General features: G+C 39.9%; 1 protein-coding gene across 6 annotated transcripts in view; it reads left to right on the top strand.

The window, feature by feature from the left end:
• The window catches only part of ZPBP2 (zona pellucida binding protein 2), a 52254-nt gene that overhangs the window by 18707 nt on the left and 19470 nt on the right, over window positions 1-14077 (top strand). For 5 of the 6 annotated variants that reach the window (XM_075845680.1, XM_075845682.1, XM_075845684.1 and 2 more), the window contains 2 exons: window positions 6833-6918; window positions 9410-9587. In XM_075845680.1, the coding sequence (XP_075701795.1) occupies window positions 6833-6918; window positions 9410-9587 (264 nt within the window). Of the gene's footprint in view, window positions 1-1715; window positions 1781-6832; window positions 6919-9409; window positions 9588-14077 lie in introns of those variants that run through there. The other variant, XM_075845683.1, reaches the window with a different exon arrangement.

The following is a 14077-nucleotide window of genomic DNA, read 5'->3' as shown; positions in this document are numbered from 1 at the left end:
GACCTAGGGTACTTATACATGGCCCGATGTGGGCCGTGTAAACTAGCGCCGATGAATAAGACAGCTCGTTGATCGGCTCTCGTTTGCTACATTCACAAGGAGCTAGTATGGGGACGAGCACTCGTTCCCACGATCGCTCGCCCCCATACATTTCTATCATGTCGGCAGCACGTTTCCCTGTTTACAAATGGACATGTGCTGTCGACAACGATAATATTTGAGGCATTTAAAACTATACAATCAGCCGATGAACGAGCGTTTGCTTGTTCATTGGCTGATCGTTGCCTTGTTTACACAGGGCAATTATCAAGAACGAGCATTCTGTGAACGCTTGATTGGCCGGTGTAAAAGGGCCTTTAGTCCGTACCTCCTCACGCCCAATGACACCAGAACACACACAAAGCATGTACGGTAAACAAGTTTCGTTTTCCTACTTCAAAACTACTTTATATTAGGAAGTTGTATAACTAGTAATTAGTCCCACAACAGCACATCACTTGAATAGGGATGAGCTGCAATGACAAATCCAGCCTATGGACCAGAGTGGCTGTTACGATTAGCAGCAGGACCGCTGCTAATCAATGATTTTTATTATCTCTGTGTTTTGGCGTTGCTAGGCAATGCCTTTGGTATGAGCCTGGATTTGGTCATCAGTTAGCTTTGCCTGGTTAATTAGGGAGGATTACTTTTCTCGGACCTATATATACTTCAGGCCTGGATTACTCAGGTGCTGGTTATACTGTTTGTGGCATGTGCTAAACTGTTTTCCATATTCTAGTTGGTGTCTTTGTTCTTATCTATGTGTTTGTTTGTACTGTGGGACCTGTTGGTCCTCTGAGAGATCTCGTTTATGTACAGTGGTTTTATGTCTATCCAGGAGTCAGAAGTTCTACTGGTTTGTTTGCCTTTCCTGTGCGTTTGGTCTGCTGCCAAGCTGTTGTCTTACCCTTCTGTGGGATAGTATTCCGATAGGGTCAGTGAGTGCTGTTAATTCTTGTCCACTGTCTATTTATCTGTTAACCTCTTGCATGCTATTCATGAGCTATCCACTCCATTTATGCATCGTCTCTATCCCTTCTACTACCGTCAGTATTCGGTTACGCTCATCCACTGGTGAGTGCTTGTGCCTTTTTGTTTTCTGTCGGTGTTGATGCGTGCGTCACCCATGTGATAGCAATTGTCTGGTGTTGCGGTCTTAAGCATCACCAGCGGTGTAACCGTGTCGCTGTTTCAGGAAGAAAGCTAAAATAATCTCATTCAAACTCTATAAACGTAGAGTAAATGTTATTCACATTTACTGTGCAGTCAAATTCGATCTGTTGTTTCATGTAAGCCGCCATATGAGAGGAGAGGCAGACTTTAAGGTTCAATAAGATTACTGCCAAGAAGTCCAGAAATGTTTTGCCTTCTTAAACACTGCTTTCTCCATATTTCCAGTGAACCTTGGGAAACATTTACAAATGCATTTGTGTGAATAAGTTAGTAGCTCTCCATATATATTCTGCTTATCCCCGGCACTAATCATATCTTTACGGTATCGTCAACCACTCAAATGCATCCCAGGATGCCTAGTATGAATCTCTTATAGCGCCTTGGCCCCAGGGTGCTCACAAATAATGGTTGTTAATTCTACTGCTATTATAAAAATAGAAGTGTCGTATATCAATGCTACCAGTGACTTTAAACTTTTAGTTTCTTCATTCTCTGTGCTATAGGTAGAAGGACCTCTGACCTATTCCCCAACTCTAAGAGCCACTACTATTCTAGAAAAACAGAAGAAGTGAGTGCTACATTTCCCCTGGAAAAATATGTCTACCATACACACATAATGGCAAATGTGTAATAAAACGTTATCCGGGTCGTATTGCGCCTTATATTTTCTCTCCTTAAAAAATGTAATAGCAAAGCAATGGTGAAGATTTGACGTTCATACACTGTGAATGTGTATATCATATCAACAAATCCTTCACTACACTTACAGAAGAATGCCAGACCCTTTTCATATTAACAACATCAACAGAGCAGTAAACATTACTATGCTTAATGGGAAATACATTTTAAATTAGACACTGTCAGATATATTTTATATTTTTATTCAGGGAGGTCCTTTCTCCTGTGCCCAGTGTAACCCCCTGCTGTGTTATGCACTTTGTATGATTGCATACCTACCATAGAGGTAGATCATGACCACTGGTATGGTGCCCATAGTGAGAGGGGGCCCAGCGATGAACAGCTCCAGCTGCTTCCTTTTACACTGTGAAATGATACAATTCTGTTTAACTGCAGCTGCCACTAGGGGGAGCTCATTGCATGCAGATTTATACAGATCCTAATGCGTTCAAAGGGAGTTGTATAAACCTATAATCAATGAGACGCACTTGGCAGTGACTGCAGGATGCCAGAAATGTACTATTTAACTGTGTCAGGAAGAGGGAGGTGCAATTTTTTTTAATAAGTACACATAATCATATATAAGTATATCCAGTTTTAGTTGCTATAGCATGTTTTTCTATTTACCGTTTCTTTTCCTTTTTGGGTGTGTGGCCCATTCTGTGTTTTGCTACTTGGCCTTATGATTTTGGCGGATGCCTCATGTTGCTCCTTGTGAAGCATATGGACCTGAACATGTAGAGGTAAAATATGGGGTCCTCTTGTGAGAATTGCTTTGTTGATTTCTGAAAATGTTCTCGAAAAAACACTTCCCAGACTTAGATATATCTATTGAACCCCAAAGTTTGTAAGCAGATATTTGTATTTGTTCATTCAGACTGGGCGTTTTTCACACCGCTGTTGTAAAAAATGGTGCGTAAAAAGGAGCATGTCACTTTTTGAGCCGTTTTTGGAGCTGTTTTTCATTGTGTCAATAGAAAAACGTCTAGAAAAAAAGCCTAAAAAAAAGTTTTCAGCTTCAAAAACAGCTGAAAATCAGAGGCTATTTTCTCTGAAAACCGCTCTAATTTTCTGCTGTTTTTGATTCAGCCTGAGAACATACCCTTACTAAGGATACCCTATGATTTCTGTGTACACACCTTATGGATTATATGGACCTGAACATGTAGAGGAAATTGTCATATCCAACCAGAATTCATCTGCAGTTGCGAAGAGAAACATAAAATTAAATTCTGTGTCCATATTTCAGGCTGTAACCAAGAAGCCGCAGTATTGTAGAGGTTTTCGGATGAGTGTTGTGGTTGTTTTTTTGTGCTTGCTATATACATGTGATGGTTGCTGCGGAAGCAGTGTTCGGGTATGTGCACACACACTAATTACGTCCGTATTATACGGACGTATTTCGGCCGCAAGTACTGGACCGAACACAGTGCAGGGAGCCGGGCTCCTAGCATCATACTTATGTACGACGCTAGGAGTCCCTGCCTCGCTGCCGGACAACTGTCCCATACTGTAATCATGTTTTCAGTACGTGACAGTTGTCCTGCAGCGAGGCAGGGACTCCTAGCATCGTACATAAGTATGATGCTAGGAGCCCGGCTCCCTGCACTGTGTTCGGTCCGGTACTTGCGGCCGAAATACGTCCGTATAATACGGACGTAATTAGTGTGTGTGCACATACCCTTCTTGTTAGGCACACATCATGCCCCACACAAGTCATTTTTTATTCCGTGTCGGTTGGTTTATTATTTATTCCTGGATGTCGATAGAGCATCCTAATCACATTTTGAATGATTACAGCTGAATCCTGCGTCTTGGAGATGAAGGTGGAGACCGCTTCATGGTAACATCTAAGGAGAATTAGCTGTCTCTACATATCCTTATATATCGGGTCTTGTGTCCTCGAGCTCTTTTTATTCCTTCTCGTATACATGAAACATTTCCAATTCAAAATTCCGCTAATAGAATTTTACTCTTGATCAGTCTCTGTAGTTCTCTCTTGCTGGGAGCTCCTGCTGTTTATAAAGTAAAGGAAAATTAGAGGCAAAATATGGGGTTCTCTGGTGAGAAGAATTGCTTTGTTGATTTCTCCAACTGACCTCGAAAAAAAACTTCCCAGACTTATAGATATTTGGCCTTAAGGTTTTTTTAAAGGGCTTGTCCAGGATTAGAAAAACATGGCTGCTATCTTTGAAAAACAGTGCCATTTCTGTCCACAGGTTGCATGTGGTATTGCAGCTAGGCCACATTAATTTTAATGGGGCGGAGCTTCAAATCTATACACCACCTATGGACCCTTGTTACCGGAAAAAAGCTGCCATGTTTTTCTAATCCTAGACTTAGCCTTTAAAAAGCTGGCCATACACATATGATAACAGTCAGCCAACCCCCCGACTATCTACAGCTGGGTTCACATCTGTGTACGTTTTTCTATCCCGTCATAGAATCCTAAAAGCAACAAAATAATGGGTGTCGGATCTGACGCATTATGGACACCAACGATGCTTGATGGAATCCATTGACTCTAATGGGTTCCATCAGGTTTCTGTCATGGTGTCTGTCGTTTTACAAGAAAAAATTGTGTACAATGTTGTGCTATTTCTTCTGGCACCTGCGATTGGAGGCTCCTAACGAAAACCCAAACGCTTATGTAAACAAAGCTTAATGTGTATGGAGGCCTACCGACTCCTCCAACAGGAGCTATGCTGTGCTTAACATTAGAAATGTATACATTTCGTTTTGGGAAATAGTCACCAAATATGATGCACATAACTATTGTCCCTACAACCGCAGTACAACCAAAGAAACATCTTCATTAAAACTCAAACTTGGTAAACAAGTGACACCAGAGTCATCAGTCAGACCTCACCAGTTCCTAGTGAATTGAATAGCGGTTTACTTGCTGAGTTTTTTTATGTTGATAGTCCACATGCCCTTCCCAGCAACCTCTAGACATCTGTGCTTGGAGCTGCATTCAGAGGGCTCGAAGATGTAACTTTAGAAATATTGCAAGGTACAATATGACCGTGTCACGATAAAGATCTCCCGAGTGTTCAGGATGGTAGACATGAAAAATAGAAGGAAGAATATTTTGACTTTTTCTCCTTCTCCAGTACGAGGAGTAGGAGTCTAGGTGAATTTTAAGTCAAGTAAACATTTTATACCGGATGATTGGCGTTAAAACTGTTCTGGCATGAGGTTTCGATAAACTTGTCTCCCTACAATCACATGTATCAACTGCTTAGTGGAGCATTCAGGTTTTCTTGGACGTCTGTCTAATCTATACAATCACTGAACACCCCAGGATTCTTTTCCACAGCTTTTACACCTGTATGCAGCTTACACATACTGTATAGACTCCACTTTTTTGGTGAATGCACATCGGTAATATTCCCAGGTCACAAGGCAGAGTGTTAATTCCTGCTTGTGTGAAAACCGTCCATGTGCTAATTGTATGAACGCAGTATCATGATTTACATACTCGGTAAGTAACACCATCTTGAGCATAAGAGCGTTGACAAGTCTTGCTACTTATAGTGGAGCGTTACATTAATGCTACATTCTGAAAGGATATGCTTGGAATATTTCCAAATGTTTCCATATATCAATCACGGAGTAGAAGAAAATGTTATGATTTGGATCTGTGACCGTCTTTTAGACTGTGTGTAGTTTGTTCTCCAGTGTCAGGTGACTGACACTACTTGGGTTTATTTACCTGGCTTGCCAATTTCCGGTTCTCTCTCTACTGGTTATTTGACCTATAAACTTTATTGTAACTGCAGTGTCCTTATCTCTAGTTCTCTGGTCTTCAATGGCTATTAATGTGTATACACCAAAGTGTTTCTCCATGACTTCTGTGCTCAAATTGAAATTTGAAGTGGTCTCTTCTAGTTATGGAGAGACGATGATTCTTGTATTAATGCATTTTAACGTTAAAGGGGTATTACAGTTTTAGCAAATAATGGTTCTTTATTGTGTAATGAAGAGTTAGATCATTTTCCAATATATTTTCTGTATAAGTTAATCACGGTTTTCCGACTGTCATTCAATAGGAAACTTCATTGTTTAATTCCAGGGAATAAAACTCTGTCCGGGTCATGTGATAGACACACAGGTGCAGGACTCATTACAGAAACAGTAGAATTAACAGAGACGTGTCTTGTAACGAGCTGTGCACCTGTGTGTCATCACATGACCGTGGACAGAATTTTATCCGCTAAGTAAGCAAGTGAAGGTTCCTACTGAATGACAGCAAGCGGGGATCTTGAAAACTGTGAGGAATTAGTACAGGAAAATTGTAAGTTATTATTATGCAATGAATGTCCTTTATTTACCGAAATGTATTGCATCCCATAACATGAAGCAACTTTGCAAATAGTATTGAAAAATGTCCTACTCTTCTGAAACTACAGCACCGATGTGTGTCTATGGTAACAGGCTAAAGAAAAAACCTGTGTACTCTGATCCTCCAGTCGCACTCCCTTCCATCTGTCCCCTACTGTATTTTATCTTACATTAGGTAGGTAGTGTGACTTCTGAGTCAGACTACACAGAGCTTATTTGTAGTCTGTTACCATGGAAACTCTGCCTGGAGGTCTGCATAGAAGCTGTAGACACAAAATGGTAGGCAAATTGTAATAAAGTCTATTTTTAAAGATGCTTTTTTATTTTAGATGAATTGATTCAATACAAAATGGTTGCACGCTCCAAGGTGGTATATAATAATGCAGCTCTGTAATCACACCCCGGATGTGGATAAAATAGATACCACCAGATGTCCACTTTAATGTCTTAACCTTTCATAATGTTCCTATACTGTTACTGGCTTTCAAGGCAATCCATTGACATGGTTCCAGTAAAGCAAATGTGTGTCCAGTTTTAATCTTCACATATGTTGTTGATACGGAATTATTATTATACAACCCTAATGTTTTGTCTACAGTCAACCCCTTTTCCCGTGTGTGGGATAAAGAATGTTCCAGCAAGGCTTATGGCTGTCAAAAGGAGACCACTATACACATGGAAAAGGTATGACTGATTTCTTATTCCACCTTTCCCATAGCAAAAAGTCATGAACATGATTACTTGGACATTGAGAGGATTTAGATATACATTTTAAAATTTTTCATTCCATATGTGCTGTATATTTGGATAATATAATGAATTTTGAATTATAAAGAATTTAAAAAAGTGACTCCGTTGAAAAAAAGCCCCTTTGACGGGTATGGGTCAGTGTGCTTAGAACGGACAGCACACCGACGAGAAATACATTCGTGTGAATAAGGCTTTAGGTCACATTTATTAATGTACCATCATTTTTAACAGCTTTATAAACACAATCACTATGGAAATATTTTTATAACTTTAAGGCCTCATTCACACGACCGTGCCTTTGCGGCCACAATTTATACGCATTTTTGCGGATAAATTGCGGCCCTGTTCTTTTCTATGACCCCATGCACATGACCATGGTTTACACGGATCGGTGCGGGGGCCGCAAATCCAGACTGCAAAATTTCAGAACGTGTGATTCTTACGGTCAGGATTTGCAGATTCACCAATACTGGTGAATTATTGTGGATCCGTGAGTCCTGATGACACACTGATGCACAACAAGGTTGTTTTTGCGTCTGATGGACTGCAAAGGACCCGTGGTTTTGCGGTCCTCAAAACCAATGCGGTTGTGTGCATGAGACCTATCAGCAAAGTAAAATCTGCAGCCTGGGAAAAGTATTGAAACAGGAGTGTACAGGATGTTAATATGTAAATAGTAGTTGCTGATACACTATTTCCGTGAGTTAAATTATTCTGTAGTAAAACACTTAAAACTGACAACTCTAAAGACTGTATGGCATAAAGTTTCTTGGAATGGTTTGCGCGCTGGGCAGAAGTTCGGTGACGTTTCCACGGTATTGACATTTATGACGTGTCCCTGTCAATCATATTAATGTGGTATGCCCATCTCACACATTTATGGCATAGCCTTAGGATGTAAAAAACCTATATTCAACCTCCAGAAATAAAGGGCGTGGAATTCGCAGAACCTATACAATACCCACCAAAAATGGAGCAGGAATAACAACAAAAACAGTATGTATACGAAAATACAAAAATTTACTTTATTAATATATAATAAATGAATTAAATATAATATAACATTTGGGAGGAAAAGACTACTGATGGGGCCAAAGGGATGGACAAAGGGCCCAAAGCTACAGAGAACAGACAGAACCAATCAGAATAATGCATAAATGTGAATAAGAACCCAGACAATACCAGTTATAACATGTCTGTGGCTCATACCTAATAAAATATAATCAGTAGGTAACCCGAATTTGAATATAAATAGTAAAGATGTACAAAAAAGGCCACTTGAATCAAGATCAGCCACAGTATCTGGCAATCCGACATGAAACGCAACAAATAGATGATCTATATAACACACTAAAGCGGTGAACCTATAAGGTGCATAGGTGTGTAAACAAGCAGCAAGTTTGAAGGACCTTACGCTAGGTATATCTAGTCATAGAAAAATACAAAAAGCATAATAGCTACATAAGAGGAAACCTATACAAAATAAGGAGAACAGTAAATAGGTCTGAGAAACAGTGGCTAGAAGCTGAAGTTAGAACAATAGATTACCTCTAGACCTACTGAGAGGTCCTGTACAAGAAATACCTTGACGCCTGTTTCGTTGACCTGCAACTTTGTCCATCCTTGTGGCCCCATCAGTAGTCTTTCTCTCCCAAATTTTATATAATATTTGATTCATATGTATTAATAAAGATAATTTTTTTATTTTCGTAAACCTACTGTTTTTATGGTTTTAGTCTTAAATTACACCATAAATGTGTGATAGGTGTGGGTCTCACCTGTGGGATCGATACAGTAACTCTGGAGAACGGTGGTCTCCTGATGGCTACCGCATCCAGATGGAAAATGAATGGACATGTTCGCGGCTCTCTCCACTCCGTTCTGTGGGAGTTTTAGAAACAGCCGAGCACGCTTTCATGGTCATGTGCAGCCGGAACCCAGTTCACTCAACATGTGTGCGTCCTATGCATTTATGGCATATTCTGTGCATATGCAATAAATGTAAGTTAGAAATACCCCTATTATAGGGATCAGAGATTCACTTTAACCAGCCAATGTGTCATGTGGCACCAGTGAAGCTTAAAGGGGTTGTCTGCTTTGGACAATCACTTTTAGTTGAGTCCTCCCAAGAATAAACTGTTTACAGGGTGTCCCTCTGCTGAGAACCACAACGATCAGCTGTAAACTGTGGAGGTGAATTCCAGCAAGTGTTCAATTTCTCTACAGCGCCACCACAGGAAATATAAAGTTTTCCTGAACCAGGCAACTATTTAAGAAACTTTGTATTGTGATTAGTTTCGAATTAATTTAATTGTTTTATACCAGAAAATGAATTTACAGCACAGAGACTTTACATCTGTTACAATAAGAAGAGAGCCTGTCATATTTTACCCCTAATCCTTTTGATCATTTCCCCATTCTGCAGGCCAAAAACTTGATTGTGGAATTCTTCAGGATGCAGTCTCGCGTGCTGGAAGAGGAGTTTGTGAATATCCCGGAGATAAATTACATAGAGCACAGTTTGGATATCATACGTGTTGACAGCTGCCGCCCGGGCTTTGGGAAAAATGAGGTCACACACAGTGACTGTCCCGGCTGCTGTGGTAAGAACAGCTTTTTCCCCCTCACAAAAGCATAGAAATATACTGTAACTAAGTGGGCTATTTGATTGTATGTAATACAAAGTGTAATATTACAGTACATGTATAAGTAGTGTATAGGTCATATGCTATAAACTATACATAAACAATTATACACATGCACTGAGTAAAAAACAAAGACAACCAAAAAAAACTAATGTCTGATTGGTGGACAAATCAAATTGTACTTATACCTGTCTTTAGATTAGGGAGCACCATCCGCAAGTTAAGGTGACAACGTTGCCTCAGGCCACATCTTTTCCAGACTACAGGGGGCAGCATTTTGTCAAATGTGCCGTCCATTCTTGCACTACTCCATCACCAATTTAAGGAGGGGGACGGTCAGTTAGCCATATCACTTTTCGCCTTAGGCAGCAAAAACGTTAAGCACCCCTGCCAAAGGTGCCCCTGATACTCTGAGCCGGCAGACCACTCACGACCATGTAGATCATTTTAAAGCGCTCATATGATAATATGGACAAAAGTAACATTTGTTTCCAACTGATGGAGCATATCCGCCACATGATTGCATTAATCAAATGTCATTCTCTTCTGACAGATATCACCCCGCCCCTGTATTAATATCTGATCCTGATAATTTGTAATAAGAAGGCACATTTTATCCATCCCTCATGTGATTAGATTCTAGATCATCCTTATATATTTGCCAGTTGTATTTGAAGCTGCCACGTCTAGTCATACACTTTATATTGTATAAGGTTTCAGTATAATCGATGAAGTCTTAAAGGATCCAGCAGTCCACACCCCGAAAAATAAAGACTTTAATTTTCCCTAACACAGCTTTATGTAAACCATATTCAGAAGGTGTTTACATTACTGATGATCATTCATGAAGTCGTCTGGGAATGGTGGAAGGCGACTTCTCTCTTGCTATGAAGGCACAATATTATGTTGCTGCATCTCTTCTTCATAATCCAGTTGAGAATTTCTTTCTGTCCTTCCATTAAGCGTTTTCTATTCTACATAAAACCCTCCAGCTTTCTCCCGCAACTCTCCTTACTTCTGAAGACCAGATATCAAGAGCCGCTGGAAAGATCAGAAATAACTTTCATATCTTATTGTCGCCTCTGCCACGCGCGCAGTGTGAATTGATTATACAGCCATGAAGGAATAATGTAATCTCCTCGTTGTCAGGCATATTGACTTTGCCCAGCAATTAAAATAATTTGTTGCCTAGACTAAGGCAGAAAAGCAGTGACTAGCACTGTCTAATTTCACCGTCGCAATTACTCTTGCTGGGGGTGGAAATCGGCCCCCCTCCATACAGGCAAATATTAAAATTTGGAAAAGTAATCATTTTGTTCTTGGCTGCTTTGCAGAGTACAGTCGCATTTCTTCATGGAAATCATTTTGAATGGATTTTACACCTTCGGATTTCTTTAACATATAGACTGCCCAGTGGCGTACCTTCCATAGAGGCAGACCATGTGACGTCTATGGGGTCTGTGGGGAGATGGGGGCCCAGCACTGAACTACTTCTGCTTTCCGACTAATAGTCATAGCATGTTCCTGCAGCCACCACTAAGGGGAGTTAACTGCATATTTTTACAGCTCACATTGAGTTTACTAGTGGCAGTATAGATTTGTGCTCCCCCTAGTGGTGGCTGCAGCCAGTCCGAGTTCTATCGTTTACTGAGTGAAAGATCTATAGCCAAGTTTTTTAGTGCATTTACATCAGTTTTCTGGTGTAAATACATTGAAAAATATGGTTAATTGCCATATTTCTAAATCTTCTGCACCACTTTTTCTGACAATAAGAATGCTGAGTTCTTCTCATTTGTGAAAAATTTTCACCAGAAAAAGTGACGGAAAACAACATCAGATCAGAGCTGGCATTGTTTTAAGGCTAAGTTCACACTACCGTTAATATACGATTACCTCTCATCCGTCAGAGGAAAAGAGGATCAAAATATTAAATGGAAAGCAACGGTTCCGCTAGAATTGCCATTGCTTTCAATGGTAATTCTTTTGGTTTAGTTGCTTTCCGTTTGTCTACGTTCACTAGGTTTCCGTTTTTTTGACGGAAGCAAAAGTGCAGTCTGCAGAACTTTGGTTTCTGTGGAAAAAAAAACGGATACCTAGCAAACGGAAAGCAACTGAAACAAAAATAATTACCATGGAAATCAATGGTAATTGTAACGGAACCGTTGCTTTCCGTTTAATCTTTCGATACTCTTTTCCTCTGACGGAAGAGAGGTAAACGTATACTAACGCTAGTGTGAAAGAAGTCTTGGCCTGTGCCTGGTTCATCAACAGGGTGTACACCCGCTGCACAGGGGAGAGATGCTGGCACACCACACTTACGGTGCACCAGTATTAACAAAAACATACCAATAGTGAATTTAGATTGTGAGCCCCAATGGGGACAGTAAAAAAGAGGACCTCTGTACAGCGCTGCGAAATATGTTGGCGCTATATAAGTAACTGAAATAAATAAATAAATCTCCCCTATGTCTGAGAACTGAGGTCAAACCCCAACAAAAATAGGTTATGAAATTACTGTAGACGCTAACTCAACAAAAAAACAAAAACTTGTAAATGTTTTCATATGTTCTTATATCACTAGGGAGAATTTGTAGCCTTGAGATTAGATATTAGCTCCTTGATGAATGAAGCACAATAAGATACTTGTAAAAATGATCCATTAATGTTCTAAGATGGTTTTGGGGAATTAAAATTTGCCTCCTCTGCACTGTGAATTTTTTAGCAAAATATAGACTGTTGTTCATAGCAGCTGCACAGGTTGTCATAAAACAGCTTATGTCTGCTGACAGGTAGTCACAGGGATTTTGATTTCCCTGTCTCTCTCTTTTTCTTAGTGGATCAATTCTAAAAATAGCTGAATAGTAGAATATTGCTGATTATGCAATTCCCAAATATATAGTTATACATTAGGATCACTCAACGTGTGCCCTACATGTAGCAACATAATAACAAGCCAAAAACACACAGAGGTTAATTGACTTTGTATAAAATTGGACCTAGTGTGTGCGAGGAAGGGAAATTAGATCGCAAGCCACACTGGGAACAGGGACCGTTGTAAGTGATTACAGTCATAAAGTGCTGCAGTATATGTTGGAGCTATATAGATAATGAGAAATAAATGACATCCATAGCACAGATCTATGAACGCTCATTGATTCTGAGTCTTGGAGCTGCAATTGCCAGCTTAGCCTTACAACCCAAAATGCATTCATTGGAGAGTTCTTCAGGAAAGACAACAAAGTGTTATCTTCAAGGAGACAATTAACTTCCTGAGCTTGATATGCCTTTAAGTGGTTTATGGCCGAACATAACTAACCAAACCATTACACCACTGTACAATCTACTCCAAAGTGTAATGATGCTGAATCGATTATAGATGTGTTCTGCTCTGAGTTGTCCGCAAGACCTGGCATTTTTAATCTCTAGTTCCAGATTTCACACTAGTAAAACGGGATTATGTTTTTAGAAACAATTTGACATATCTAAAGTTTACCCTAGAACACTGAAATGGAAGAAGCCATCGCCGAGATAGCCGACAGTACTTACTGAATCGCTTGTCTCGTTTATAAAATGTTGTCATTCAGTTGCTGCAATGAAACGGTTGAGGCAATGTGAAGTTCATCCAAATAATTAAACCACCAGACAGTGTCTAGCCACATTTGGATTGAAAAGTATTGACAAGGATTTGGAGCAAAGTGTAGGAATAAGGCACATTTGGGAATGAGCACATTTTCTGGACAGTAACATATGCATCCTTAAACTGAATCTTGTCCGAATGGTAATCAGGTCCCTGGATGGTTCTTGGAAAGAACAGCCAGGGGCGAGGCTCAGCTGTGATACTCATCAACATCAAGCTGTGTTATCCTTGAAATATATCTCTCCGACAGCTAAGTATCACTGGACAACATCAGCCATGGCAGGGAAAATGGGGGCATGTGCCTGGTGACTGAGAACCAGTCGTATGATTTCACCACTCCACGGGATCTCAAGTCAAATAAGGCTTTGAGATGCTTAGTCCTATTTCCCATGTGTAAGTGTCAAGTGCCAGAATGGACATTATATCATGCAGGCTTCATTAATTTCATGATAGGCTTTAGCCAAAGAGCCTGTCAACCCCATAATGCTAGTAACGGTTTTGCGTATTGCACTGCTGAATTGCTACAGGATTCAATTATTTTTCAAGATGTTATACAGAAGCAGTTATATATAGTGAAATGTCTTTGAGAAGACCACCCAAAATTTCATTGAAAATGGGTCTTCTGGAAGGGTTCTCGAAAAGAAGACTAATATACATAGGAGATGATAGAACTATAAATCTGTCATAGGGAATATGGACTAGATGGTCTAGTCTAAAGGTGGCCATACATATAAATGAACTGTTAGACATCTATGGCAGTGGTTTTATATTCCTTAAAAACAAACGATCGAACATCATAAAATCTATCAGC

Source organism: Rhinoderma darwinii, chromosome 13, assembly GCF_050947455.1.
Source record: "Rhinoderma darwinii isolate aRhiDar2 chromosome 13, aRhiDar2.hap1, whole genome shotgun sequence".
NCBI lineage: Eukaryota > Metazoa > Chordata > Amphibia > Anura > Rhinodermatidae > Rhinoderma > Rhinoderma darwinii.
Note: the sequence above shows the minus strand (reverse complement) of the source record. Positions and strands in the feature narration are given on the sequence as shown.